Source organism: Mugil cephalus, chromosome 14 (genome assembly GCF_022458985.1).
Source record: "Mugil cephalus isolate CIBA_MC_2020 chromosome 14, CIBA_Mcephalus_1.1, whole genome shotgun sequence".
In the NCBI taxonomy this organism is placed as follows: domain Eukaryota; kingdom Metazoa; phylum Chordata; class Actinopteri; order Mugiliformes; family Mugilidae; genus Mugil; species Mugil cephalus.
This window is the reverse complement of record NC_061783.1, coordinates 4,343,307-4,370,594: the sequence shown is the minus strand read 5'-3', so window position 1 is coordinate 4,370,594 and position 27,288 is coordinate 4,343,307. Positions and strand designations below refer to the sequence as shown.

Genomic DNA, 27,288 nt, shown 5'->3' with positions numbered 1-27,288 from the left:
ACAACTTTCAAGCTACTTGTTCCAATAAAGCCATAAAGAACAAAGAAAAGAAAATCTTACAGCTTAAACTGACTTTTCTGTTGGTTTGACAGGTTTTTTTTGTAAGTTGAAACGATCCCGAAGTCAAGGTGAAATAGTTACGAACATGCCATCAGCTCGTCCCACCTAGAGGTGAATCGATCAGACCACAGATGGAAGCTGAAGCCCTTCACGGCTCCACGGCAGCTGGAAGCGTCAGGTGGGGTTGTAGAGTCACGCAGGTAGAGAGAGACAGGGTGACGTACGCTGCCAAGAGCTCCTCTGTGCCTGAGACAAACTGACTGCCGGAAGGCCCCAACCACCATCCATCCACCGCACATAAACCAGCCCTCTGAAACAAACACACACAAGGTCACTGTTCGTTCTTCTCTCACCAAGGTGATCCTACGGCTTGGCAAGGCAGAGCCTCCTTCACAGTCACCACACGGCTTCAGCTCTAATACCCAGCTTTGCTTTGTGCGTTATTGATTTTATATTGAAGTGCCGCTTTTTACTACAACCTCAACCTCCCACCTTTTCATTTATAGAATGATGACTGTCAGACGCTGTCGTCCTACCGAGAAACAGCTTTGGCTTATCTACAAATTGCCTTTGTTTACTCTATTACATGCTCAAAAATATGAATTGTAAATTTAGATAGATATGATTTATCACTCATTTACTAAACTTCGGCCAATTATATACTTCAATAATGATAGAAACACTAAAATCATATTGTATGTTTTAGAAACTGTTAAAAATGTGTAGAGTTTTGAATCAAAGCATATTTTCTGCATTAGGTCTGGTTCCTGTTTTCTCTGGCCCTCTCTTCTAGATTTATTTTTGGTTGCTAACAGATGTGCAATTAGCTTTTTTTCCCAATCAGTATCAATTATACCAGAACAAGGCAATTATAATCATAAATAATAATCATACGATTATCACAACATTATTTAAAAAACAAAAGGTTAACTGTGTACAATTAAGTCGGTGTACACCAGCTCAAACAATGCATTCACTTTGCACATGCTTTAATCGTTATTGTCGGGGGAACAACCTAATTAACCTTTTCAAAGCGAAATGCAAATGAACTGTTTCCGATAGGTTAACGCTGATACTTCTGCTATCCAATAAAAGCAAATAATGTCCTGATGTGAAGGCAGGGAGCGCCTAAATCACAGCCGTGGCACCTCAGAGGCTCAGCTCTTAGGCAGCCTTCTCTCTAGTGAGGTAGTGTCTGCTGTTCGGGATTGATGCAGTCATTACGTCACCTCTGTCTGCCTTGTTGCACAAGGCAGCGTGAACTGGGAGTTCAAATACAGTTAAACAGAGGGGGTATGATTCGGCACATTGAAGACAACTTTAAAGTCACCTGAAAGATTTTCTGACTACAGATAGTCTTATTACTGCACAAAGGGGTCACACCAAACACCGACAAAAAGAGTTCACATGCTTGTGCGACTCCAAACGATTTATTTCCTCAAATAAATAGTTGCGCAAGTTTAATATTTCTCTTTCATTTCTTCGATTGGCCTCTATTTTTCTTCTGTTGGGACTTTTAACCCAAATTCTCCAGATTTATGCGAATAAATTTTATGTAGAAATTTGGAACATACTGAGGGATCTCACAGTAACAGAGAGAAGCTCTGCATTTCCCCCTTAAGCATTCGCTTAACACGAGGAAAAAGAGAAGCAGAAATAAAATGAGATCGAGCCAGATTAGGTGTGCATCTGTCTGCTGTAGCCAGTTGGGGTAGAGGATATCTAGTGGAAAGACATAAGAAAAAGAGTCAAGAAACAGGAAACGATAAACACAACGGTGATAGGTGGGCCAATAACAGGAGATCAGAAACATGCATCCTTGATCCCGTAGAGTTTAAAATCATTTTCATTAATCAGTTTTGAAGGCTTCTTTCTGGCTAGAGTGTGTGACCACTTTGGTCCATATCTCAACAACTGAATGGATTGAACCTCTGGAACCTTTTGTCTAGTGCTAACACCAGGCATCCTGTTTTATGACACCCGCATCCCTACTGACATTCACATCACCATCAGCTGTGGTTTATGTCAAACCACCGAAGAGTCAGATTCAGTTCTTTTTTTTGTTTTTTTTTTTACAAACACAGTGACACTTTAGTTTGACATCTTGTTATTCTCTTCAGAACACGAAGACGCCTTTTGGTTGAAAGGTGAAACATCTTCAAGAGCCTTAGAAAAGGTCAAAAAAGCATTTAAAAAAGGCAACTGGAGTTTCTTGAATAAGTTTCATCCGAGTAGCTTCTTCAGAGACTAAGAGACTGGTGGGAAGTTGATGTTTAAATCGGAAACTCTGTGGTTAAAACCCATCAGAAAACTTGCTGGACTAGTTTCTGTAAGAACTAATTGTAACCACTAATTGCCATAACGACCGGATACTTAGCTGTCGTTAAGAAAGTCCAGTTCCAGTGTTTCACACTGTTTATTCATATGTTCCTCTTCCCATTCTGTTTCATCCCAGTGTATTTGCTAACTCTGGTTAATACGTTGCTTTTACCCTTTATTATTATATTTGGTGGCTATAGCAAGGACACAATATGGCATCAATATAATTCTTGATTGTCAAGTTTTACAGTTTAGGACTCCTTTAAGAATTTCAAGTATGAATATGTAGTTTATGACGCAAGTTGTGCTTTCTCCTGTTAAGACTTTAACAAGATTCTGATGTCCTTCCTATGAATATTAATAATACTGTCGTCAGCAATTTATCTAAATTATTTAGAAATATGACACGAAGGGAACAATTTGTCTCATTATCTTGGCTGTGCCTCAAATCTCTCGGTGAATGCAGCGTCGTCATAACCAATAAAAACCATGTCCAGAACTAAAGGAGTCAGGTTGGAGTGAAAATGTCTTTACTCTGTTCCTTTATAAGTAGCATTTCTGAGTTGAATCAAAATCAATTCTGATGCTTTTATTTAAGGGCTCAAAATTACCCCGTGGATGGCCAGTGCAATATTTTGCTACAATTCCGCTGGCGCAGGGTGATGAAAACCCAGAGGGAGTTTGAACTGTTGAATTTGAAACCTTTCTGATCCCCTTCTGTCTGTGTTGTCATCGGTGCTGCTTATTTTCACTCACCTCTCATACGGGGCTGAAGTGGCTATTTCCCAGAGAGAATGATTTTCTCCAATGGAAATAGACCTCCCATGCTGATGGAGATTTAATCTTCAAGGCATCATGGGTAGATTAAGATGATGGATCAGCTTGAGAGATACTTCACACAGAATTGGTGTGGGGGAATCAGACAGCTGCCCTTCTCTCCGCTTTTTGAGAGGGAAAACAATTGAATCGCCGTGTGAACATGGGACGCACAAAGTGTTAAAAGATGAAGAATATTTTTTTTGAGGTTTTGCAGCCAGTTTTGATTCAGTGGTTTTGTCTCTTCTGCTTAGGTTTTGCTTCTGTTGCACATGATAACCATTTGACCTGCTGTTCTGTGATGCATTCAGGGTTTGCTGACCTCTGGAGTGGAGTTTGAATCTCTGCCTGCTGCGCTGTCCCTGCCTGCAGAGTCTGGCCTGTACCCCGTCACTCTGGTTGGCGTCCCACGAACAGCTGGCAACATCACCGTCAACGGTCGGTCCAGCTGCAAGTTACTTCGTTTCAGATGTTGTACATAATAATGAGACGGTCTAATCAATCCGTATTATTCACTGGACTTTAACAGTTCATCTGTTTTCCGTCTGAACCCAGGTTACCATACGTCAGTGTTTGGTGTGACCAGTGATTGCCTGCTAGAGAGCCTTCCTGGAGTGAAGACCAGTGGCTGTTTGGTGGAGGTCATTCCCTCCCTTCCTCGCCTCCAGCTCAGCACATCATTACCAAGGTCAGAAACACTTCCTGTTTTATTAAGTACTATAATTGTGATATGTATCATGTAAATCAAAGCAGCTGGGTTTGCTTGAGTTTCTAGAAGACAATTAGTACAACTGTCATCCAAAGGTTTTCTCCAGTTTCAAACCGACCAGTGGGAGTCTCATATCATACTTAGATATACCATGATCTGGAAGACTGAGAATTTTCATTAAGATACCAGATAGGTAGGTCGGTAGGTAGGTACTCTATTTATCCTGTTGGAAATTCAGTTTCCAGTAGCATCATTACACAAACACAGGGTTAGGGGTTAGGGTTAGGGTTATATGTGCCAATATGAAATGTATCAACATCGTATAAGGTATAGTAATAATATAGGAGGATATGTGTCAATATACAATATATAAGAGTATAAAATACAGAATGCACATGATTTATTTTGTGTGGATAGACTATGTACAATATCCAAATATATTGAGGTATATAGTGGTAACTGTAACTATATGTATGAGTACAGGGATTACAGGGAGTTAGATGATTCCAGAAACTGAGTTTCAAAAATACCAAAACCAATAAATGCCAGAAAATCTGTTTTCCGTGAGACTGCTTTAAGACGCTCTGCTTCATCCTCTGAAGCGCGATGCAGCCCAAGCCAGCGGGGCAAACACAATACGTCAGCCTGGCACATCGGGGGAAATTTGGCTTGTGACATGTCCTTGCCAGGTTTTGAGTGACATAGACTTTCATTTAAAATAGCAGTGCAAAACAAAATGAGAAAAATGTACATTTAGTTTATAAATGATCCAATATACCTGCCATAGTACATGCAAATTACATAGTGACATAGGTTACTCCAGCGTTTGAATTTTGATACAAGTATTGTCTGCTGTTGTCTGCTGTCACTTGGGCTGGTTATTAAGCTCATGTGTTTCTGACAAACAGTAGCACAGGTGCTCCACATGCTACAGGTTATTTGTGTTTTCTCTCTACTCGAAAAGATTTAAGGACCCCTTTAACTTCATCCTGCCCTTCGGCCTGTTAAATGCATACTCGGTTGAACTAAAGACACGTGACTGTCTCCACCAGCAAGACCATTCTTCTGTCCAGCCATAAAGATATAATATATAATAGGGCAAAGAGTCCCACTCTGTTCACCCACAATTGATGTGAACGCCCTTAAGCTGAAAGTCGGCACTTTAGCCGGCCACTCACTGTTTTATTTAATGTCCACCGTGCTGACGTACATTGTGTCACTATACTCTGATAGTTTCATCATCTCATAACAAGAACAAAAGATAAGCCTTTCAGCAGTTTCACTGGTGCTTTTCACTTGCATTTCCACTCACAAATCCGTCTGTATGTGTAGGATACATGCAAGATCTGAGACTCCAGTAGCACGCAATGGCACCACCTCTCTTATTCAAGAAGAATATGTGAATACTAAATTACGGTGTTTGCCACATTTGGTTTTCCAATCAGTAAATTACCAGATGCGTAATGACATTCGCAAAATCATTGACATTAAACACTGTGGATATTGGAAAATGGTTTTAGCGTCCACTGTTAACGGTGGTAATGCCAATTGCTGTTTAAATGACATTTAGCAAGGAAGAAGTCTGTGTTTTAGTTCAACACTACACCATCTAAATATAATATACAGTAACATAAGTAACAAAACTGCGGAGTGTTTCTTTTCTATGTCAGAGAAAGCAGCAGCCTCTGACAGCTTAAACAAATTTGTTCCCATGTTCATCCTGTAAGGTGAAATGAAATTTTTGATGCGAAACATGAGAGCAGACGTCATGAGGTAATTTACCACCAGAAAGTAACAGGTAAACCACCCTCTTGGAGTGTTGTAAATCATTGTGACAGCAGAGCTGCTGCAAAAGCTACTATTTAGGTCATGCCTGTAAGTACAACACTTCAGCAGCTTTTGATGTGGAAAATCTTTTCATTCTCCAGCGCTGGAAGAGTACTGTAGCACATATGCGTAGCAAATAGAATCAAAATGTAATATGAGGTCTCTTGGGTGTTCTCACTGGGACCACAGGTAGACTTTCAGTTTTGGCTTCAAAGCTCCAAGAGGCTCTAAAAGGTGCCTCACTGACATTTTGCCTACAGCACAAAGTTGCAGTACCTACGGCTTCACTTTTTTCACAATGCACTTTTAAAATGTTCAGAGCGTCTCTGCCCTCAGGTATGTTTTATAAAGCAGGCAGAGTTTAAAGAAAATAAATGCCGACATACAATCCGAGGTTGTCGCTGGCTTGATTGTTCAGTTCACCGATTTAAAAAAAAATAGTTCCAAAATCCAAACATTATTTTTGAGGTGACCCGCTGTCAAGCTCGGAGAAAATGTGAGGAAGCAACTGGTGAAGTCCTGCATTGCAATTGTAGCCTTGGGCAGAATATTACATTTTAAACTTACAATGCTAAACATGTGCATGTAAAACGAGCTGTGATGAACTTGCACAGCGCCTGCATTGATCTTTCACAATCTGAAAATATGCCCTTTTGCTCCAGCATTTGCATTATTTTACAAAAATCAAACCTCTGGCAGCTCTTTAAAACGTGTCGAGCTGCTGCCCATATTTTGCTTCACTGGCTCACGTGTAGCCAGAAATACAACAAGACACATGGTGCAAGCTCACGGAGAACGAAGTGAATGAACTGCTTATGTCATTCAGTGTGGATTCACATTATGGTACAGATATGACCTTTAGAAGTCGCTCTGTCATAAAAGTATTTTTGCTGTTTTTTTTTGTGTGCATTCAAGTAATGCATACAATCCACAGATGATTCTTAATAACGTATGACATAAGGTGTGAAATATGCCTTGGGGGGAGTCTTTATCCAAGGTATTCAAAGAGTGGGCCTTTTTGCTGCTGTTTACAATGACAAAACAGATTTGCTTTCTCTTGCGTGGCGAGCTTAACCAAATCTGGCAGAAGATTCTCATGAGATCACAAGATTACATTGGAATCCGTCTTTCTAGGCTTTAAGCTATGAGCTGATTTATAAAGGTGTAGGCCAACCAGCACATGAGGAACCATTGGCAGCTATAGGAATACGTCAACTGTGATGTTTGTTATTCCAAAGAATTAGTCTTATGCATAAATTTCCCTCACAAAGACACAAGAAAGTTTTACACCGAATGCTCTCTGGACTCTTCATACTGTGGATTTTGAAGCCCTGTCCCTACTAAGGGCTGCTATGATGGGTTGTGTGTAACAAAACATCAAATGTGTCCTATTAGGTTGACTAGGCACTGTGAGGGCAAGAAAAGCCGTTGACTAATGATGTTCCTGCCAGTGTGGTTTCACAATGAGGAGCCCACCCAAACATTGTAGCCACCTCTACCTAATGTGTAGTTGGTGCTCACGTTAGAAGATCTTTGAAAGGTTGCCTGGTGATGTCAGGGACCAAGACATTAGCAGCAGGTCCTTTTAGTCTGTTAAGATGCAAGCTGGATCCTACTGGAACTATTCCATGAGATCTCCCAACGTCCTGTTGTAGCCTAATGTTTTGTCCTGTCTCGGGCCGCTGCGTGTATGTTCTCAAACTGACAGGCTTGATCCGTTTGGAAATGAGGCGCCCGGCAACACATACTGCTCACAGTTCCCTCCTGTGTCTTTACACCTGTCCATCTCTCTCATAACCAGTGTGTTATCTACAAGAACCAACAGACCCAGATCTGGAAGCCCACTCCTGAGACAATGATATTTTGAATGTTTTAGGTCAAAATCTGAGGGACAGCATAAGCATGTGTGTGTCTTTTTGTCGTACTTTCACAGGTCAGCCCACACGCCTCAGCCCATGTCCAAAGAAGAACTGTCCAGCACTGTGTCTGTCCAGCTCTTCAACGGGGAGACGCAGCAGCTGACCATCACCTTGGAAAACATCGGGTCTGAGGACATCGAGACCCTGGAGCTCACCTCTAAGATTGTCACCACCAAAGGTGAGCAGCCCTGTCAAGATGGGTTCTTACAAATTTCTGTTGAGTTTAATGGTTTCTCATCTCGGAGGTTGATGACTTCGTAAGCAGAAAGTTGTCCCAGAACAGTGTAATGAACATTGATTCATAATATGCACAGGACTGAAAAGACGATGGAAGTAACTACTTTATGAATAGTGTGTGTCATGGGTGCTGTTTTGGTCGGGACAGCTGCTGATGCACTTCACCACCCACTGAGTTTTTGCTCCAGCCTTTTTCAGTCCCTGTGTCTGCAGTGCTGCGGAGGTCACTACCCTGTCTTCTTTGCTTCTACATCTTTCATGCCCCTGTGGCTTTTCAGTCTGTGTTCCATCTCTTTGTTCAACACCTGCTCAGGTCCTCAGATCTCTGCAGTCCCTCTCACCCTGACTGTTACTCTGTCTCCCTCCTGCTTTTTGTCATTGCCTCGCTGTCTGCGGGAAAACAAAAGAGAGAAATTTTTTGGAGGCAGTCCACCCAGAGTTGATGGCAGAAGTGACAGCAGCTGATTTAGAACCGCATCGTAAGCCCTTGGTTTTGGCACATTGCCAAACGTTGGGCATCTTACTGATAAGGGGGAAACATTAGAAATCAATGTTTTTATAATAAAGTGCCACATCAAGTCTAGCCTGGAGATGGAGAAAAAACAAGAGAACAGTAGTTAAATTACCAAATGAGATTTAGAGCCCATCTCAAGAGTCTGTTCATTTCTCTTAAAGAAAGAATTCCAATAGATTTGTCATTACACTGTTGAGGTAGTATACTTCCCACAGTGATTTATTTAAATAGCAGGTAAGTTATTTTTTTTTTTTGCTCTAAATGTGACGCTTTGCTGAAATATTTCGGTCTTTTTCACGAAGAGTTATAGTTATACTACATAGTCATACTTTATGGGAAACACAGACGCATATATAACAGATATGTAAGAATAATTAGATATTTTTAACAGACATAAAATGTATATGTAGCTGCTTAGGAACAACTAAAAAAATAAACACACGAAAAGTAGCACAAGGCGTTGACCTGACCTCTAAATTGACTACATCCCAAACCGATCAAGTATCTGTGGGATGATTCACAGAGGCCCCTCACCTCAACCTATAGGACCCAAAGAGCCCCACTAACAACACACCACAGGACACCCTCAGAAAGCCCATGTTGTTATTTATAAAATACTGAAAAATGTCCGTGTACATGCTAAATCCAACCTCAGGATAGCTCTAAGACAAAGCCAAGGAAAAAAAAACAAAAAAAAACATTTAAGCCACGTCTTATACCTGTGTTCTCAGCAGGACTTTTATCACGCAGTGACGAGTGAAGGAGGAGAAGCAGGCAGCCAGAATATATATACAACATTATCAAAATGGCCCAAGGGTGCTGTGATGACAGGCTGCATGCTACCTCTGTCTAAGGGTTAACCTAGTCTTACCAGGATTTGTCAATCTTTCATGGTTCAGTTGTATATTTTTCTCACTTGACATAAGGAAACACTTTTCTGATCAGCACTGACAGTAATTTGATGTAGAATGGTACAATGGTACAATTTCTGTGTATTTTTTAATTTAATTTTATTTATTTGTTTGTTTTTAAAAATGTGACAAAAACATATTGATGAACATTTATAATGTGTATATGTATGTGATTTTATTACTCTTATTACTCTGACACAAAATCGATTTAAGGTGGATAAAAATCAGCGTGCCATTGGTAAAACGTATAAGTCTTAAATTAGTTTTGAAGATTCACAATTAGCGACTAACTGTGTGTGTCGTTGTATCTCCTCTTTTTTCACATTCCCCGCTCCCTGCTGGCCGGACTCCAAGGAACAATGTTGTCTCTTAAGTTAACAGCAGTTCTCTTTGAAACTGAACTGTTGTTGGAAATAATTTAGGCTGCAAATACAGTTTTGCCTCTTGGGGAATACTATTTTCAGAGTCGGATGAACAAGCAAAAAAGACTGAATTCTCTAGGCCTGAATTTGAAAAGCTCCATCTGTACTTCAGCCCAAAAAACTTTCAACACTTCAAGCTTGAAAGAATAAATGAAAAACACTTTATTCAGGAAAATATTTATTATTTCCAACAATCATACAATCTTTTGTTTAATTCACACAGACACAAGCAAGCGTGAAACCATTTAAATTGATTAATTGTAGGTAAAGAGTAAAATTGATTAAATTACTGACTTTGAAATCACCAGCTCAGGGGCTCGGTAATAAAAAAGTAATACAGTACAAAAGGATTGAAAAATTATATTAAATACAAGTTAATTTTTATGTACTGTGTTGGAGACAGTTGTGGCCGTAGGTGTTGTTTGGGTTGTCCATCTGTCCTATTTGGCTAGGTGGTACATGTCTGAACAACATCCACACAATTGCAGGACCAAAAGTCTGTCTAACACATCTGCAAGAATGAAAAGGATACAACAAGTAATTTGTATTCTTATGCTGTTACCCTCTGCATATTTGTCATGAACAGCACCAGTAGTAATAATCTCTAAGGTGGTCCTGACTCATCTGCCCTCTCAGTCTGAATCGTCACCATCATTTGTTAATGTATAATGTATTAATATCCACTGACATACTGAATCCCACACATTCTTCCATCTGATTCTGACCACAGTCAAAATTCCTGGAAGTGAAATTGCAAATGCCTCTTACTTCACAGTAACAGCTACCGTCAGTGCCTTAACAAAGCAAAACCATCCCATTACTGAGCTGAATTTAAAATATTCTATTTCAACCACAACATTAAAGCTTTTGGATGTGTAGCACCACCCGAACATTGTACCATATGCGACATACAGTACTAAGTCTAAGTCACATTTGTATTTGGTGTTGCTACCCTTTGCCTTCAAACCAGCATCAATCCTTATAGGTAGACTTGCACAAAGTCAGGGATTTTGTAGAATCGTAGACACAGAGGTCAGCCAAGGAAACTTAGTGCAGCAGATGAAAAACGCATCAAATTTATTTATCTGACTGATGACTGATGTACTGATGCACTGATGCTCTGCTATCAGCTCAAAACTGGCAGAAACCAGTGGGACCCAGGTACACCCATCTACTGTTTGGCGAAGTCTGGCCAGAAGTGGTATTCATGGAAGAGTTGAAGCCAAAAATCCATTTCTTTGAGGCCAAGAGACTCAGCTATGAGTGCTCTGGACTGATGAGTCAAAATTTGAAATATTTGGCTGTAGCACAAGGCAGTTTGTTCACTGAAGGGCTGGAGAGTGGTACAGTAATGAGTGTCTGCAGGCAACAGTGAGGCATGGTGGAGGTTCCTTACAAGTTTGGGGCTGCATTTCTGCAGATGGAGTTGGAGATTTGGTCAGGATTATGATTCTGACATAACAATTAACTTGCTAATAAATATATCCCACCCACTAACTGTCATGTCATGGCTGATGGGTGTAATCTTGTGATATGTATGGTTTAACAGGAAAGGAAAACATGCCACCGTTGTCCTCGGTTTAGCGACAATGTTCATACTGCCAGTGGAAAAAAACAACAGGTTGTAAGTCCTCTTCAATGGAGGCTGGGGATAGGAATCCACAGACTGATAGCTGACATCTGATGCTACAAATCTCTACAAATGAGCTGGCATAATTTATTTTAGAGCTCCAGTGTCGATGAGAACTTGAGCACCACTTCGACTTTGATGTGCCAACAATGTTGCTGGGCACGCTTGACCGTTTTTGACTACTGACGCTCGTAGGGTGAACTATCTAACTACTAACTATCGCTATCCGTGAAGGAAACAGGAATCACTTAATTTCATTTCTTCTCGAAATTTGGTGCAGGTGGATTTGCGACTCTCTCATTGTTCACATTTTTCATTTATCCCACACTTGCTTTGGCCTCTAACTTTGCCGTATTGAGAAGATCCACTCATTATCCTGTGGCTTTCCTATATCTCAGTGTATACAGTATGTGACATATTTGATGTTTTTAAGGCGGTAGTGGCAGAGAACGGAAGGCACTGGTGGGGAGTGGTATATAAACCAGATGTATGAATTTATTCCCTAATCCGTGTGGCTATTAAATTTATTGTTTTAACTAGATTGATTTATAATAATTTGAGACTATGATTAAACTCTTAGCGTTCCTTTATTGTTACTATTTTATACAGCCATCATGGCTCATATAAAATAGCAATAGCATCATCATGCTTTCATGGTAAACATAGGCAGACGGTCACACTGATAAACAGCCCGCCAGGTGCTGTCAATCAAATACACACTTGGCTCTCTGAAAAGAACGTTTATTAAAAGGATATTTTAAGAGGTTTTCAGTCATAACTGAAGTTAACTTTATTGGAAACACATTCAATATTTCAGTAGCTTGTAAAATCTGAAGGAGCTTAGTGCACTGTCTCAAAGGCAGGATAACAGAGATCCATGTCATACCACAGGGAAGTCATCTTGGAGAGCCTGTCAATAACTAATGCGCTTTGAGCTGTACCTTCCCTATTAAATAATCTGCTTCTACCGTATACAACAGAATTGAATCAGCGTTTATAACAGAAGCCTTGTTTATTCTCACCACAGTGACACCAGGAAAGCCCAGAATAGTTGAGACGCCTTTAATAACCTGCATTTGAAGTGGATTGTTCTAAGTTTGTTCTAGTGTTGTATAATTTGCACGTATTGTTGGGTACTTCTTTGTGTACAGCAGCGAGCGTTGTCTCTGTATTTCTTAAAGGTTCTTGTGTTTATATCATATTGAATAACAAGGTCTTAAAGAGTCTCAGTGTTGCTTGATGAAGTCTTTTGTGTCAGACAATGATGGTTCAGCCAAAGCACACACATTGGCTTAGAGGGAGTACAGCCTGGCGGGCTGCATGATACAGCCCAACTCGCTAATTGCTTTGCAGTGCAATAGATCATTCTCTTCTTTTCACTGTGTAACTTCATCTTTTTTGTTGCCATAACTTCTGAAACCTGTGCAGTTTCAAATGAAATGCTTTAAAGATGATCGGTCTTTGTAGAAATTACCACATTTAAATGAATATGTATTTTTAATCTGGTCCGTCTAATTTTCACTGGAGTCTTGCCACCTCATTCCACTAATGATGAGGAATCACCCAGAGTGCAATATTTAAAGGCCGTCATTGGATGGGTAAAGACCTCGTCTTCCTTTTATTCACATCCTATTGTCATGGTATCTAATTTGCTTGCTTTACAGCGTCAACACAACCTGAACCCTTTAGAGTTCTGGAGACCAAATAATTGTAAGCCGGCCCATACGTGTAGCTTGAATTAATTCAGCACTAAAAGTTAAACACAGTGTTTAAATATTGCAGTTTTTACACTGCAATATAAAGTCTGGGTATTCATCAAACATAAATAGAATTGGATTCGGAAAATAAATCTTGGACTGGAGAGCGGTATAATAGTGAGTCCATTGGTTCTTAAAATACATAATTTTGTTGCACCTCTTCTTCTTTGGTGTTTTACTTCACTGGAAGGTCGAATCCGTGCCACTATCTTTTTATCTTGATGTGTTCAAATATGCTAAAGTGGAAATTTAGATAGATTTGTGCACATTATGGATCTTCACAGGTCCACTCAGCTCAGAAAAATCAGGACCCTAGAGAGACTGTTACCCAGTTATACTGATTCGACTTGGTGGGATCTCATTTTACATGGGAGTCTCCTGTGGATCGATGCCTTTATTACCTGAGGGGATTGGAGACGTATCCTCAGTGTAAACGTATTTCAGAGCATGCAGGTCCTGGCAGTCGGAGAAGTTAAAAGTGACCAGTAAAACTGTGAACAGAGCAGTAAATGTACAGTTACGTTACAGTTTGTCGATAAAAAAAAATGCTGCCACTCTAGAGGAGTCCAGCCAAGTGCCCGCGTTGCCAACTGCTGAGTAAAGAAAAAAGGGGTTACCCTCAAACTTGGCAGACCCCTCGAACAGAAAACAAAGAGTCCCTTGTGATTCCCAGTGGTGGCCTACAAGCCAAAATGGGAGCATGTCATAATAACTGCAGAATAGCACAATTTAGGAAATCAATAAGCTATCGATTAAATAATTTTAGGCATTAGCTCTTAAATGACAGTTGCTTTTGTTGCACTTATTGAATGTGTTCAGTATATCCATAAATAAGTCTGAACCTGGTGTATATGTCGAGCCTGCTTGGTTGCTGTCCAGCAGTGATGCCCATCTTTAATGTGCCACAGACATTGACTGGACCAATTTAGCCATATCCTCCACTTTGCATAAGCCTCCGTAATATTGGTTTAATACATTGCTGCAGGTTTGCTTCTGCAAATCATCATCTTGTTTTAAAAAGTCCACTGAACTTTTTTGTAAAAAGTCCACGAACTCCTCCAGAGCTTACTAACAGAGCGATTTCTCCTCTAGGACTCCCTTTGTCAAAAGGTTTTTTGTTTTTGTCAGTAAAAGTTGGATCACCCTCTCAATCTTTTATTGCTTCTGTGGTGTTTTCTTTTGTGGGGAATTAGCGACTTTAATGATGGAGCCCTCTGCCCCACAGGTAGATTTTCCACTAAAACAAGTTCCCCCTGACACTGCTTTGCAAGGCCACTGTTGCTTCATATAGATTTTAATGCTACCCTGGACGATTGTGATAGGTTTAAATAAAAAAAAAGAAAAAAGCAGAGCATTTCTTTCCCTCATAGCACCATGGTTGTAAGTAGAGATAGACACAGTGCTGTGGAGGTCTGACCGTGCAAGGCTCGGTTTGGATAGTTGATCTAGGTCCGTTTGTTTCTTTTCAGACCTCCGCTGCACATTCATGATCCCTTTAATAAATGTCCATTACGGTGAAACTTGGCTGTGCATGTCAGTGCTGCTTCTCACCTGACAATGAGAATTACAGCAAAAATGTACTTTCTCCAGTTTTGTTGAGATTATAAAACTTAAAAATGCTGCAATGAGCAGCTGTCATGACAGGCCACATTATTAATTCAGCACATTTACCAGTAACACATTACGGTGGTTCCATAACTTATTATAAAACCTCCAAAGGCAAATCAATAATTGATAATGTTCATATTAAAACAGTGCCTCAAAATCTGAAACCTTTTTTTTTTCTTTTGGTTTACTTGTGCCACCTGAATCGGTTATATATTTTTATAGAGTGGAAGGAGTCCTTCTTGCTGGGAGGTGACAGTTTCTAACTGCTGCCCAGAGCTTGTTAAGAAAAAGGACCTTATCGCAATATAGTTTCTACCCTTGCACCATTCGGAAGACTGTTTTAGAAAAAAATGAATATAACAAGAAAATTTGGATTTAACAGGTAAAACATGGCTTTCCACTGACGAGACAAAAACAGGGGCAGAAGAAAACAGAGTTGAAATAAATTTGGATGGAAACCACTAATCCTACTCTACACTTAATCTTGCTATGTTTATGTGCATCTAGCCCAGCCTTTACTCATAGATCTAAGTATGGTATCGTTAACTTTTATTAGTTTTTTCCCCTCAGTAAAGGTTAGTTCCACTTAACGTCACTCATATTCTTGACACCGCAGTGATACATATACTGTACATAGTACAGGCAGACGCCTTAGGGCCCCACTGTGGAACCACAGCAACAGGACTTATTCTCGTATTACGTGTTCCCACCTGTCTGTGCCTCCTTAATGATAACCTAGTAGCAGCATTAGACAGGCCACAGTTGAGGCAGCCTCTCTGAAGCCCACTGGCTTCTCTGCGGGGACCGGAATGAATAAAAGATGAGAGGAGTCACAATGGGAAGACATCTGTGGCAAAACAAACAAAACATTACTCTTTCTGCCAAGACACAGGCACAGCCATCTTAGAATATTAGACAGGAGCTTCATTTCATAAAAATAAATATTTATTCAGGACTTTATACCTAACAAAAAAAAAAGACTCTAAATGTTCTAATCTATTTAATTTGTTTGGAATAAGTATAAACTGAGTTGTCTTTGGATAGCAGACAATTAGATGCCAGCAGATCTTTTGTTCATCGCCACTATATTGCTCTTCTGTGCATATAAAATGCTTTTACGCACACGTATCAAATGTCTCATAAGAACACAACACCTTCCACTGAAAAGCCCATAAAAAAAGGGAACATAGGGGATTAATACTGCGCCAGTGTTTTTGCTACCACAAGTGAAGCTGGCTGCCAGGTGTCCTTGCAGTCATTTTGTATTTCACTATGAGATGGCTGTCAATTTGGACCACTAACCTGTCTGTGGTGGAGTAAAGCAGGAGGTCATCGTTCTGTTTCGGATTCTTGTTAATCGCCTTTTGCTTTTCCTTGTTTCACACATGCGCTAACAATTCCACTTGTTTGATTCGGGCATCTTTCTGATATGTTTTGCTGTAATGCATATGTAGAGCACGGCAAATACACAGTGTCAAGAAATTATCAACCAAAGCTGCCACTAATGACACTATTCGTCAGGAAAATGTACTCAGCCTTTGAGGGTGGAAACCTGACGAACAGTCTGCGGCCGTTCTGCCGTCGTAGGCCGCTTCGTTTTTGTTTTTTTTTTGCAAAGCTTCTCTTTTATCACGTCCCCGTTTGAAGGAGTCCCACACTTTGGACGAGCGATCGGGTCTCATTTTCAGCCTGCCTGGCAGAGGAAGCTGCCACGATTGGGGATGAATGTAAGCACTGCAATGCATAAACGGATTTCTCTCAAATCACCATATTTATGTAATCGCTTATGCATCATTGCAGTCCCATAATTGACTTCAGTGCATGAACGCATCTTCTATACACGCATCTTCTATACGCACACTCAGCTGTGTATATTAGTGCACATTTGATATTTGAGATGAAAATCCTGACACCAGCAGTGGGTACTAGCATAGCACGGTCGTGGCGTTGAGCTCTGGGCTTGCTGTTTGGTTTTTTGTGTTTCCTGTTTTATAACTAAATGGGTAGTCGTACTTCTTTGTTCTGCATCTTTTTCCCTCCTTCATTGGGTTAACTGTCCCTCATTACCCTATCTGCCCTTGTCCTTCATCAGTTTGTCTTTTCTGTTGCATGCATTCCCTAGCCATTTCGCCGTTGGCATTGCCTAGGGTGTCCTGTCGGTATTTTTTTATTTTTTTTTACTTCTTTCAATTCTTTGGATTATTCCGTATCACCTTTTGTCGGACAACCTTCCATTGGATTGCTCTTTTGCTTGAACTTTGGTTGTTTCAGTAACCCTCCCTTATTGTTGCAGCGTGTTTCATTAAAGTTCCTTTGTGTCCTGGTCTTGCCTCGTCCCGTGTCTGCATTTCGGTCCTCCATTCCTTGCTGCACATTGTGACCTTAAACACCACAGCAGTATGAAATTTTGTGCAGACTACCCAGGTGCTGATCCCCACACATAAATGAGTCACCCACCACCTCAGTGAATACTACAATTTTATTGGTGATGCAGACTCAGTCAACAAATCCAATTGACCCTGGAATCAAGAATGTCACAGTATGTTGTTAGTGGAGGCCGTTGGGTCCTATGGGTCGAGGGGAGGGGCCTCTATGGATCATCTTTTTTTTTCTTTTTAGTTGTTGCTAAGACATTTTTGTACCTGTCAAGCTGCTGTCCTCAAGTGAGGTCATAGCTATGGGGTGGTGGTGTCTGGTCTGGTCTAGGTGAGTGGTACATGTCTAAGTAACATCCTCAGGAATTTCAGGTCCCAGCAGAACTATGTCAGTGGTTTTAATGTTCTTCCTGGCTCACGTATACGAATACCTTTCTGTTCTACAGTATAATACCAGCGTTTACTTTAATTTTTAATGTTTTTATAACCCCCCCCTCCCTGCACTGGGCCCTGCCACAATGCTCATGCACTTTGTTTTCCTACACATGGATTAGAGGGAGACGAAAAATAGCAGCGTGATCAAAGATATGAGTATAATTAGTCTGAAATAGAGGTTGTTTCATATCTGCTTTGAAGTAGCACTGACGCGATCTCCCACTGTTCCTGGATAATACGTTAAATGCGCCGTGAATTATTCTCTACTGGCATCGTGGCTGCCATTCCTTGTGACTCAGACTAAAGTAGCGTGGTGATAGGGTAACGTCATCCACAGTCTTGGCTGTCTACCTGTTGAATTACAAGGTATAATCCCTCACGCTCAAGCGAATGGCCTGTTTTTTTTTCTTCCCCGGACCAATTTCGTTTTAAATCATTTCCCCGTTGCCTCACTCTCTGTTCCCTCTCTCATTTCTCTCTTTTATTTCACTGCTAGGAGCTCTGAGTTTATGAATATTTAACGTGAGGCGTTATTCACAAAATCTTTATTTAATGCTGCCTACATTCGCGTCCTCTTAGAGGATTTTACAGGCTTCGGTTATGAATCAAGCGGGGACGTGTAAACTGTTGTTCTCGCCGTGAGCCAGCGTCTCCCCTTCTGCCGCGCTCGCGTTAAAATCAGCCTTCTTGCTGTTCCTGCGATCCCTAAGTGCAGGAGTGGCTCACCTGCACAGACAGAGCACATGCTTTATTCAGGTGATGTATCATTCATTTGGTGCTGCTGGCTGAAGTGGATGCAGCTGAGTCATTCGTCTCAGGTGGAAGGGGTTGGGCGGAGGCATAAATTAGAGCGTCAGGTCTGTGTCGGGCACCGAGAGACACGTAGGTAGGAGTCCAATCAGTAGCTTTGTTGCAGCAGCTTATTTTAAAAAAAAAAAAGGTCATCGTGACTCTGGTATTCTTGCGGTTGTGCAACTAGCTGCAAGTACACTTACATCTTTCCCCACGTCTCATATGTTGAAACTGCACACACACAAACTAATTTCCTGTCGAATACTCAAGTGCAAGTTTCCTTTTGGTGGCTACCAGCACCAGTTTAATTTTATCTTGAAAAATATCGTGTCCAAAAATTGTTTTTTTGGCAAGTCTTTTATCCCTGCAGGGATCATCATGCTTTTTTTCCCCACCCTAACTGGTCTTTTTATTTCTTCTGTACGTGCAGAGAAAGTGTTCGGGGAGTTTCTGAGCTGGGATCTGGATGACGCTTTGTCTCACCTGCCTCTGAAGCCTGGCCAGGCAGTGACACTGACCGTCAGCATCAAAGTCAAACTGGACTTCTCTGGTCAAGAGAATCTGCTGCAGGACCTCAATGACGGTGAGTGGACGCAGAAAGTTAACATTTTAACCTCAGAGACAACACAGGGCCTTTACCGTGTGTCAATATAAACTTGTTAAGGTTGTTGAAAGATTTTGGACATATCCATACGCCCCCTTTATGTTGGTGCGTGGAAAATGTCCAATTCAAATCGAGTCTTGATTTGAAAGATTTTCCCAGCTATTTTAAATACACGTCATTTCCATGCTATTATTAGAAATCATGGTACAATCTTGCAGGACTGGTTCTGTGCGACGAAATCAAAGGAGATCGCACAACCAACCAGAAATATGGCAGGATGTGCCACAAATCTCTGAAAGGAATGAGAAAATTAGTTTTAGTTGTCTTGAAACCCTAACCCTGACCCTCTGAATTGGAATAGAAAGGATTCAGGAAAATAGTAGCTACACCCAGCTCTGATGTGTGTGTTTGATAATGTTTAAGTAGTACAGGTTTACAAGTTAAAGCTAACACACTGTACAATTACTTACATATGTACAACCTTTTATTAAGTCATAAGTACTAATTAAACTGGGGAGGTTGCCATAACTATTAAACACGAGTCGAATGCATTCAGTGCCTGCTGAAATCTCCAGAGGTTTTACCTTAAAAAAAATCACACTCACAATCATGCTAATGGAAGCATTATTCAGCTGTTACTTCCTGCACATGCTTCTGTTTGTCCCCGTCCCATGTCATGTGTGATCTGATGCTAAACGACGGTTAAACATGTATCTGATGCACTGACGCATCAAATGTACCGTAGCTACTAAATCATTTAGACGTTCAATTTTTCTCAATATGATCCTTATTCCCCTGGGACGAGTATTACTTGGGGACCTCTAGTAATTTGTAATAACTACAAAAATTAGACTGTAGAATCTAATTTGCAAAATTTCTCCAAACACAGATGGCCTGTAATAATACTAGTCCCATGAGGATCTCCGTGATTTGGGGTGCGTGTGTTTCCCTTTGCGGCCCTTTGTGGGGTTCTTTTTTCTGCCTCTTCACGCTTGAGAATTATGGAGGTTGTGTTGGCAATTAGAAATGAACGTTTGCACAATGGCTGGCTGCAAATTCAGAAGGATGTCGCTGCACAGCATGGAGACCCATTCACAGCAAAAACAAGTCCAAAAGAGACAAATCTTGAAGGGTGATGAAGCCCTATTCGCACAGGATTTGTATTACTCAAATTTACTGTCCGTGGTTATGTCTGGTTTACTTTACTCTTACTCTACAGTATTAGTTAATTTGCAAATAAGGATTAATTACAAAACATATATTTTCAAAAATAAAACACGAGGGAGAATTTCCAAACTACCTGGCTGTATTTAAAGCAGCTCGGCCTTCACCGATGTGATGAACATCAAATTTTATTAACGACTGAATATAATCCAACACATGAATGCATGCTGCCACGCACGTCTTCCATCACACCGTCCGTCACCGATTCAGTTCGTTTGATGGTTTTGGACTTTCTGAGCTGTCCAAGCTTTGGTTTAGAACATCGCCTTCATAATTCTTTAGTGAAAAGAGTCAGAGAAGACCTTGCGAATCGAACAAAACACTCGAAAATTATATCATTAGAAATACTTTTTTGCATTCCATTATTCATTTTGGGTCTGGCATTTGGGAGTCCGTTACTAGTAGGCGGTTTAGACTTCTGCGTTAAGCTGACGAAGAAGCTACGCCAACAGCGCAGACTTCTCTGCAGACTCTAGCGCCGTTGTGCACCTCCCCAGAAATATACAGTAACTACGCACCACGGCAACACAGAGCACAAGAGCTGTGACTGGTCCGCTTTGACGTTGCTTTGCAACACCCAGCCCCAATGACACTTCCTTGATGGCAGCAGCCATCCCCAGCAGGATGCAGCACAAGGTGTTGACGGGCCTCCAAATTCATTAGATCCCAAACTGATCGAGTATCTGTGGGATGATCCACAGAGGCCCCTCCCCTGTAGTGCCAAGGTCAGGTTTTAAATGACTTTACACAAGTTAATACTGGTCTCTTAATATCAGGCTTTAGGAGCCCGACCTGACAAGGGAAACGATGTCGGTGGTCTTTTTGATGGGGCTCAAAATAACCATGTTGAGTTCTAGGCTTTTTTTCCAGCCTGTGAATGTAATGGATGCTAGAGCGGGACTCATTATTATTGTACTTTTGCAGAGAGACACGTTGCAACATCTCCTTTAACATTGTGAAATAACAAATATCAACTCTAGCTAAGTGAAAAAGTATAATTCACCCACCACATAATATGCATAATCATCAATACCTTCTTTGAAAGCAGACGTTATGTTTTCTGATAAGATAAGATAATATTAAGATAATAGAAAAAAATGCTAATTCATCGAAGGCCATATGCGCCATATCTGCGGCCATCGTTTCTGTCAGTTTGGGAATCATTGGCAGTTGACCCATTCTGTCTTTTGTGTGTGACCACATGTTGGGCTTTAGAGACCTTGGGGCAGGTCATCTCATAAATATAGATTTTCTTTTACATCACATGTTGCTTGGTAGATCTTTACATTCACCTTCCTTACCGAGGTTTCATTTCCTTCATTTGTCTTTTGGTGGATTCTTGACCGAATGATTGGCGAGTGGTTGCTAATGGGTTTGATAATTACTTAATGAATGTTTCATATCACTGCCCGGGCTTTGGTGGATCCCATGGCGAGTTATATCACAGTCGTACCGCCGCCTTTTAACTACCAAGCTGAAGTGGCAGTACGCTGGTGTTAATATACTGCTGTAATCTTGTTAGAGAGATTCTTCTTGCTTTTTTTAAGATTCAGCAGCAAAAGGGGAGAGGTCTCAAAGTTCATTCACCTCCATTTCTCTCCCAGCTTCAAGCTTCCACACTTCAGTTGTCAGATTTCCTCTCTTCTAATTCTTATTCCCGCTTTAAAAAAAAAAAATAGTCTGACCTTCTCCCCTACCTCGAAGCTCATTCATCGCGTTCTTTCTTCTCCGGTCTCTCTCATAGTTCATGCTCAGCCTTCTTTCGTTCCTATCCCGACCTCCCTGCTTCCTTCTTCAGACTGTTGAACCTCTCCACTACTGACTCCGTGAGCTGATAAATATTAATGAGCGAACCAATATGGCCCCTGCTCCGCCGCCACTTTAGTTTGTGTGTGGGTTTGTGTGTGTTCGCACGTGGATTCAGATGACTGGGAAAGTAAACACATACAATGCTGTTATATTTATCTCAGCCCCCAGCGCCGCTCTCCTCATGAGGTCATTTAAGCGATAGTGTTTCAATGTTTTAATTAGCGGAGCAATAATTGAGTCCCTGAATTAAGGAGATAAGACGTGTTTCCGTCGAAACGGCGGCTCTGAATGCAGTTATTATGGTGACATTATGGTGATGCGGTTTTTTGCTAAACACATCTGATGCTATCCGGCACTCTTAATACATTAATGTCTCACATTAATAACGTTGTGGTAATATACTGATGAACTTATTTGCATAAAGCAGTTGTTTTGCTTTGTTTTCTGCCCGTGCCCCCGTGTGCTGGAAGATTACCAAGTTCTGCCTTCTTTGCTAATTAAACCGTAAAATCTTGATTATCTCCGGCACAGCTAGTACACTGAACAAATGTGCCGCTTAGCTACCGCATGTAGTCACACAGAAACTGTAAGGCTGCCACACTGTAGCATTTGCAAGTCATCCTGTTAGAGGCGACATCATGGACTTGAGGTAGAGGGAACATTTTATGTCATGTTGTGATGCATAGACCGGTGTAGTATGGTCGAGTTATAATTTAGGAACCGTTTTTAGAGATGTGCTTATTAGCTTTCTTGTGGAGTGGCCTTTTGAGATCAATAATAATCAAGTAAATCATCTGTAATTTTAATTTAAATTGACATTGTTCCAAGCTTTGTTATTTAGTATTTATGAACTCTTTAATTTTCTTTAATGAAAAAGTTCTGTGTATTAGAAAGTTTTAGGTCCCGACTCTAATTTTCCACAGTTGTGAAATCTATTGCATTGATTGGCCCAGGTCTTTCTGTCTCTCCAAAGTTATTTCTGTGGTTTAAATGCCATTTATTGTAATTCTTTGTGCACTAATCTGCCCTCCCGCTGTGTTTTGGCATTTGGCAAAACGACACTAATTAGTTGACTTCATGAGGGGCAAAGTATAAAATGAGAAAAATATCGTGCTGCTTTAAAATAAATGAACAACAAAACTAAAGATGCATGTCAAAGAATGATGCATGGAGGGCTGCAGCGGCACGGCCATGTAATCAGTGTAACACATTATTATGTAAATATGTTGTTTTGTTGCAAGGTTTATATTCATCCCCGCTGCCAAGCATGTGGGAAGAAGAGAGTTTATCCAAAACAACCTGATAGTCGGAAATGTTGGAATAGTTTATACGTGCTTTCACACCTGGGTGGTTGTTCTGAAAACGGGAACGTTTGTGCTTCTAAACCTGCTTTACCACGTGTAGCTTTGATGCGCTCTCTGATTGAACACAATGTTCATATTCAGAATACTGTTACATGATCCACAGAGCAGCAATGAATGGCCAATGTTACAGAACTGTCTGTGAAGGTTCTATCCAGGTCATGGTCAGAGAGAAGTAAAGGAAATCATCTATGTCAAATGGGAGAAACTTCTCTAAACAGACGAGGTGGACGGAGATATAATCTGCCATCAATTTACAATTCAGCCAGTGGAGGCTCTCTCTGACAATGGCTTTGTCAGAGCACCATTCATGGGGAAAGAGAAGCTACTCGGATGAGCAGTGAAACGTCCGGTTGTCTTTTTTCAATGCCTTTTGGATTAATGCTGAACCACACACACATGCTGCTTTATTAGGTACACCTTGCTAGTAAAAGGTTGGACCCCCTTTTGCCTTCAAAACTGCCTTAATTCTTCATGACATATTTTCAACGAGATGTTGGAAACATTCCTCAGAGATTTTGGTCCATATTGACATGATAGCATCACAAAGTTGCTGCAGATTTGTCGGCTTCACATCTATGATGCCAATCTCCTGTTCCACCACATCCCAAAGGTGATGGTCAATTGGACTGTGGAGGCCATTGGAGTACAGTGAACTCATTGTCATGTTCAAGAAACCAGTTTGAGATGATATGAGCTTTGTGACATGGATCATTATCCTGCTGGAAGTAGACATCAGAAGATGGTACACTGTGGTCATAAAGGGATGGACATGGTCAGCAACAATACTCAGGTAGGCTGTGGTATTTAAACCATGCTCAGTTTGTCCTAAGGGGCCCAAAGTGTTCCAAGAAAATATCCCTCACACCATCACACCACCACCACCAGCCTGAACCGTTGATACAAGGCAGGATGGATCCATGCTTTCATGTTGTTTACGCCAAATTCTGACCCTGCCATTTGAATGTTGCAGCTGAAATCGAGACTCGTCAGACCAGGCAACATTTTTCCATTTTTCTTCTATTGTCCAGTGTTGGTGAGTCTGTGTGAACTGTAGTCTCTGTTTCCTGTTCTTAGCTGACAGGCTTCAAGGTTGGACGTGTTGTGCGTTCAGAGATTGTATTCTGCATTCCTTGGTTGTAACCAGTGATTATTTGAGTTACTGTTGCCTTTCTATCACCTCCAACCAGTCTGCACATTCTCCTCTGACCTCTCACATCAACAAAGCATTTTCGTCCACATAACTGCCGCTCACTGGATATTTTCTCTTTTTCTCTGTAAACCCTAGAGATGGTTGTGTGTGAAAATCCCAGTAGATCAACTGTTTCTGAAATACTCAGACCAGCCCATCTGGCACCGACAATCATACAACGTTCAAGTCACTTAAATCGCCTTTCTTGTTGAGCTATTTGTGTTAACAAGCAATTGAACAGGTGCACCTAATAAAGTTGCACGTGCATGTATTTTTTTCATTTTCTAAATACAAATATCGTGCAAAATTGTGCCCATAAATCATAAAAGTGTTCATGCTCCTACGTAGTCTCTGGGGTGTATCAGAACTTTGGATCGCCCTGTGAACGTGATCTGAATCGAGGTCAAATGCAGCAGCGTCACGCGTTGCATCATATTACTCTATGAATCAGAAGAAAATCAAAGTGTGAAAGTAATAAAGCCCGCTTTGTGAAGAACAAATGAACTGCCACTGCAACACCACTGCACAAGCACTGAACAACAAAGAACATCTGCTGGCTTTCTGACCTCGGAACAACAAAACGGCAGCGTATGTATTTGTTCTTCTACCGTGAGCTTTGTCTGATTCTCGGTGGCTGCGTCTTCCTCTGCCGCGCTTCAGACAAGAACTCACCAAGTCCTCCCCAGAGCAGATGTTACTTTCTACTATGCCCACACTGCTTTTCTGTGCATTTGCAAGTTATAAACAGTTGTTTATGAGCACACTATAAAACTAAAAGACAGAACATAGAACCATCCGCTCTGGGTGGGTGTAAGCAGCCTTTTACATATAAATAATAGCAATTAATACCAGTACAAGCCATTGAAGTGAATTAATGGCAGAATATGCTGAACAACTGTTTCCCAATTAGTCTACACCGAATAAATCTGAACTTTTGGGACGAATAGTGTCATCAGGAAAACGTTTGAACTGGTTTCTTCATTCATACTGTATATTTCATGTTAAAATGAGTTAGAATGAGAATGTTTAAATGCATCTTTACAAGTTTAATCGTACAAATTCTTCATTATTTTGTGGTAAATTAACCGAGGGATTTATCTGCTCCTCAGGAAATAATCAATAAATGAATGAAACAGTGAAATATTTGTAGCAGCCCTAGATACATGTTAGTTTGATGACTCTGCAGTTTTGTACGCAGCTCAGATGGAAAAACAAAATAATTCCCTTAAGGCTTTTTGCTCAACACACAGCATGTGTGCATGGCAGTTACTGCATTTTGATATGACTTAGTGGATATCGTGCTGTTTGTCCCACCTTCTGGATACCGTTAAAAAAATAGGCATGTTAACAACATTGTACATATTGTGTCAGAGGCTTCCATCTTTGTGGTGAGCTCTCTTGGATTTCTTTACAGCGTAAAGCAACTGATGGCGAACGGGATGGGCTTATAATAACTCATTACTGTTCAGTGTGCCTCTCATTTAACCTTTGACGTTCATCCATACCTGATAAGCTCAGCTATTGGGAGACATGTTTGGCTTTGCTTGTTTGCTCACCGACAAAATGATATAGCGCTTTTACTTCGTGACTCGGTCAATCCCCTGAGCCATAGACATCAGTTTGTTTTCAGTACAAACCAAGAAGAGATCACTGGTAGCAAAGCCTGCCATAAAATGAAGTTTAGTCGACAGGAAAATTAAACTTTTTTTTTTTTTGTTTTTGTGAAATAGCTGTGTGGACATTAGCTCTGTTAGATCTAGCTCCTTCCCCCTTTGGTTCCGGGCTTTATGCTAAGCTAAGATAATTGCATTACAGCTGTAACTTAGTCTAAAGGTGTAATATCTGTCATTTTGAATAATTCAGGGGTGTCATTTTAGTTCGGGGGCCACATTCAGCCCAATTTGATCTCAAATGGGCCAGACGTGTAACATAACAGAATAATAACATATAAGTAACCTTTGTATTTTAGACATTAGTTTTAGTGTAACGAAGAACAAGTAAATTAGGAGACTGTTTACATTCAATAAACTATGCTTTAAAATTATTATTTTTTTTTTGTTGAGAAAAACAAGTGAAATTTGTGTTCTGTCCATATCTCTTACAAAAGCAGTGGACAAATTAGGGCTTGCAGTTATTTTCGTTGAAAAATTGCAGTCTTCTTTGTAATTTTGGCACTTTTCAATTACATGCTGTGGACCTCATTAGAACCTTTGGTCGGTCACTTTTGGCCCATGGGCCTTATGTTTGTGGAATAATTCAGAAATTGTAATTATTAGACAGCTGGACTAAATACCATTATCTTGTGCATGCCAAATGTTCCTGCAGTCTTTTCAGTATCTTCAGGAAATTTAATTGGTTGTTATAATTGTTGGAGGCAACAATTATAACAACCAATTCAATTTCCTGAAGATACTGAAATGTAAAACTTTTACATGTGTCATTTGTCCCAGTGTCGCAAATGCATTTAATTGAAATGTTTTTGCATTCTAAGTATTCGTCGCCCTTGGTTGTGCAAAGTAGGTCGATACAATCAGTCACGAATGAAAACAGAGCTGATTAAAAACCAACAAAATCTGAGGACGAATGTGAGTCTGAGCATGAATACTGCATGAATGCGGATGCATATGAATGAATTCCTGCACTTTGCCCTGGTGGAGAGGTCTCCACTCTTTTTCTGCTTTCAGACCGTCGCTCTGTCCCGTTCTGCAGCATCAGGATAAATAATACCTCACAGCTTGAGCCGTGTGTGTCAGAGGCCCTCTGATGT

The 27,288-nt window shown here is 40.7% G+C and overlaps 1 protein-coding gene across 3 annotated transcripts in view; it reads left to right on the top strand.

The window, feature by feature from the left end:
• trappc9 (trafficking protein particle complex subunit 9) overlaps positions 1-27,288 on the top strand; it is a 212,985-nt gene that overhangs the window by 52,344 nt on the left and 133,353 nt on the right. For all 3 annotated transcript variants that reach the window (XM_047604448.1, XM_047604446.1, XM_047604447.1), the window contains 4 exons: positions 3,507-3,633; positions 3,751-3,883; positions 7,665-7,828; positions 18,762-18,914. In XM_047604448.1, the coding sequence (XP_047460404.1) occupies positions 3,507-3,633; positions 3,751-3,883; positions 7,665-7,828; positions 18,762-18,914 (577 nt within the window). The remainder of the gene's footprint in view (positions 1-3,506; positions 3,634-3,750; positions 3,884-7,664; positions 7,829-18,761; positions 18,915-27,288) is intronic.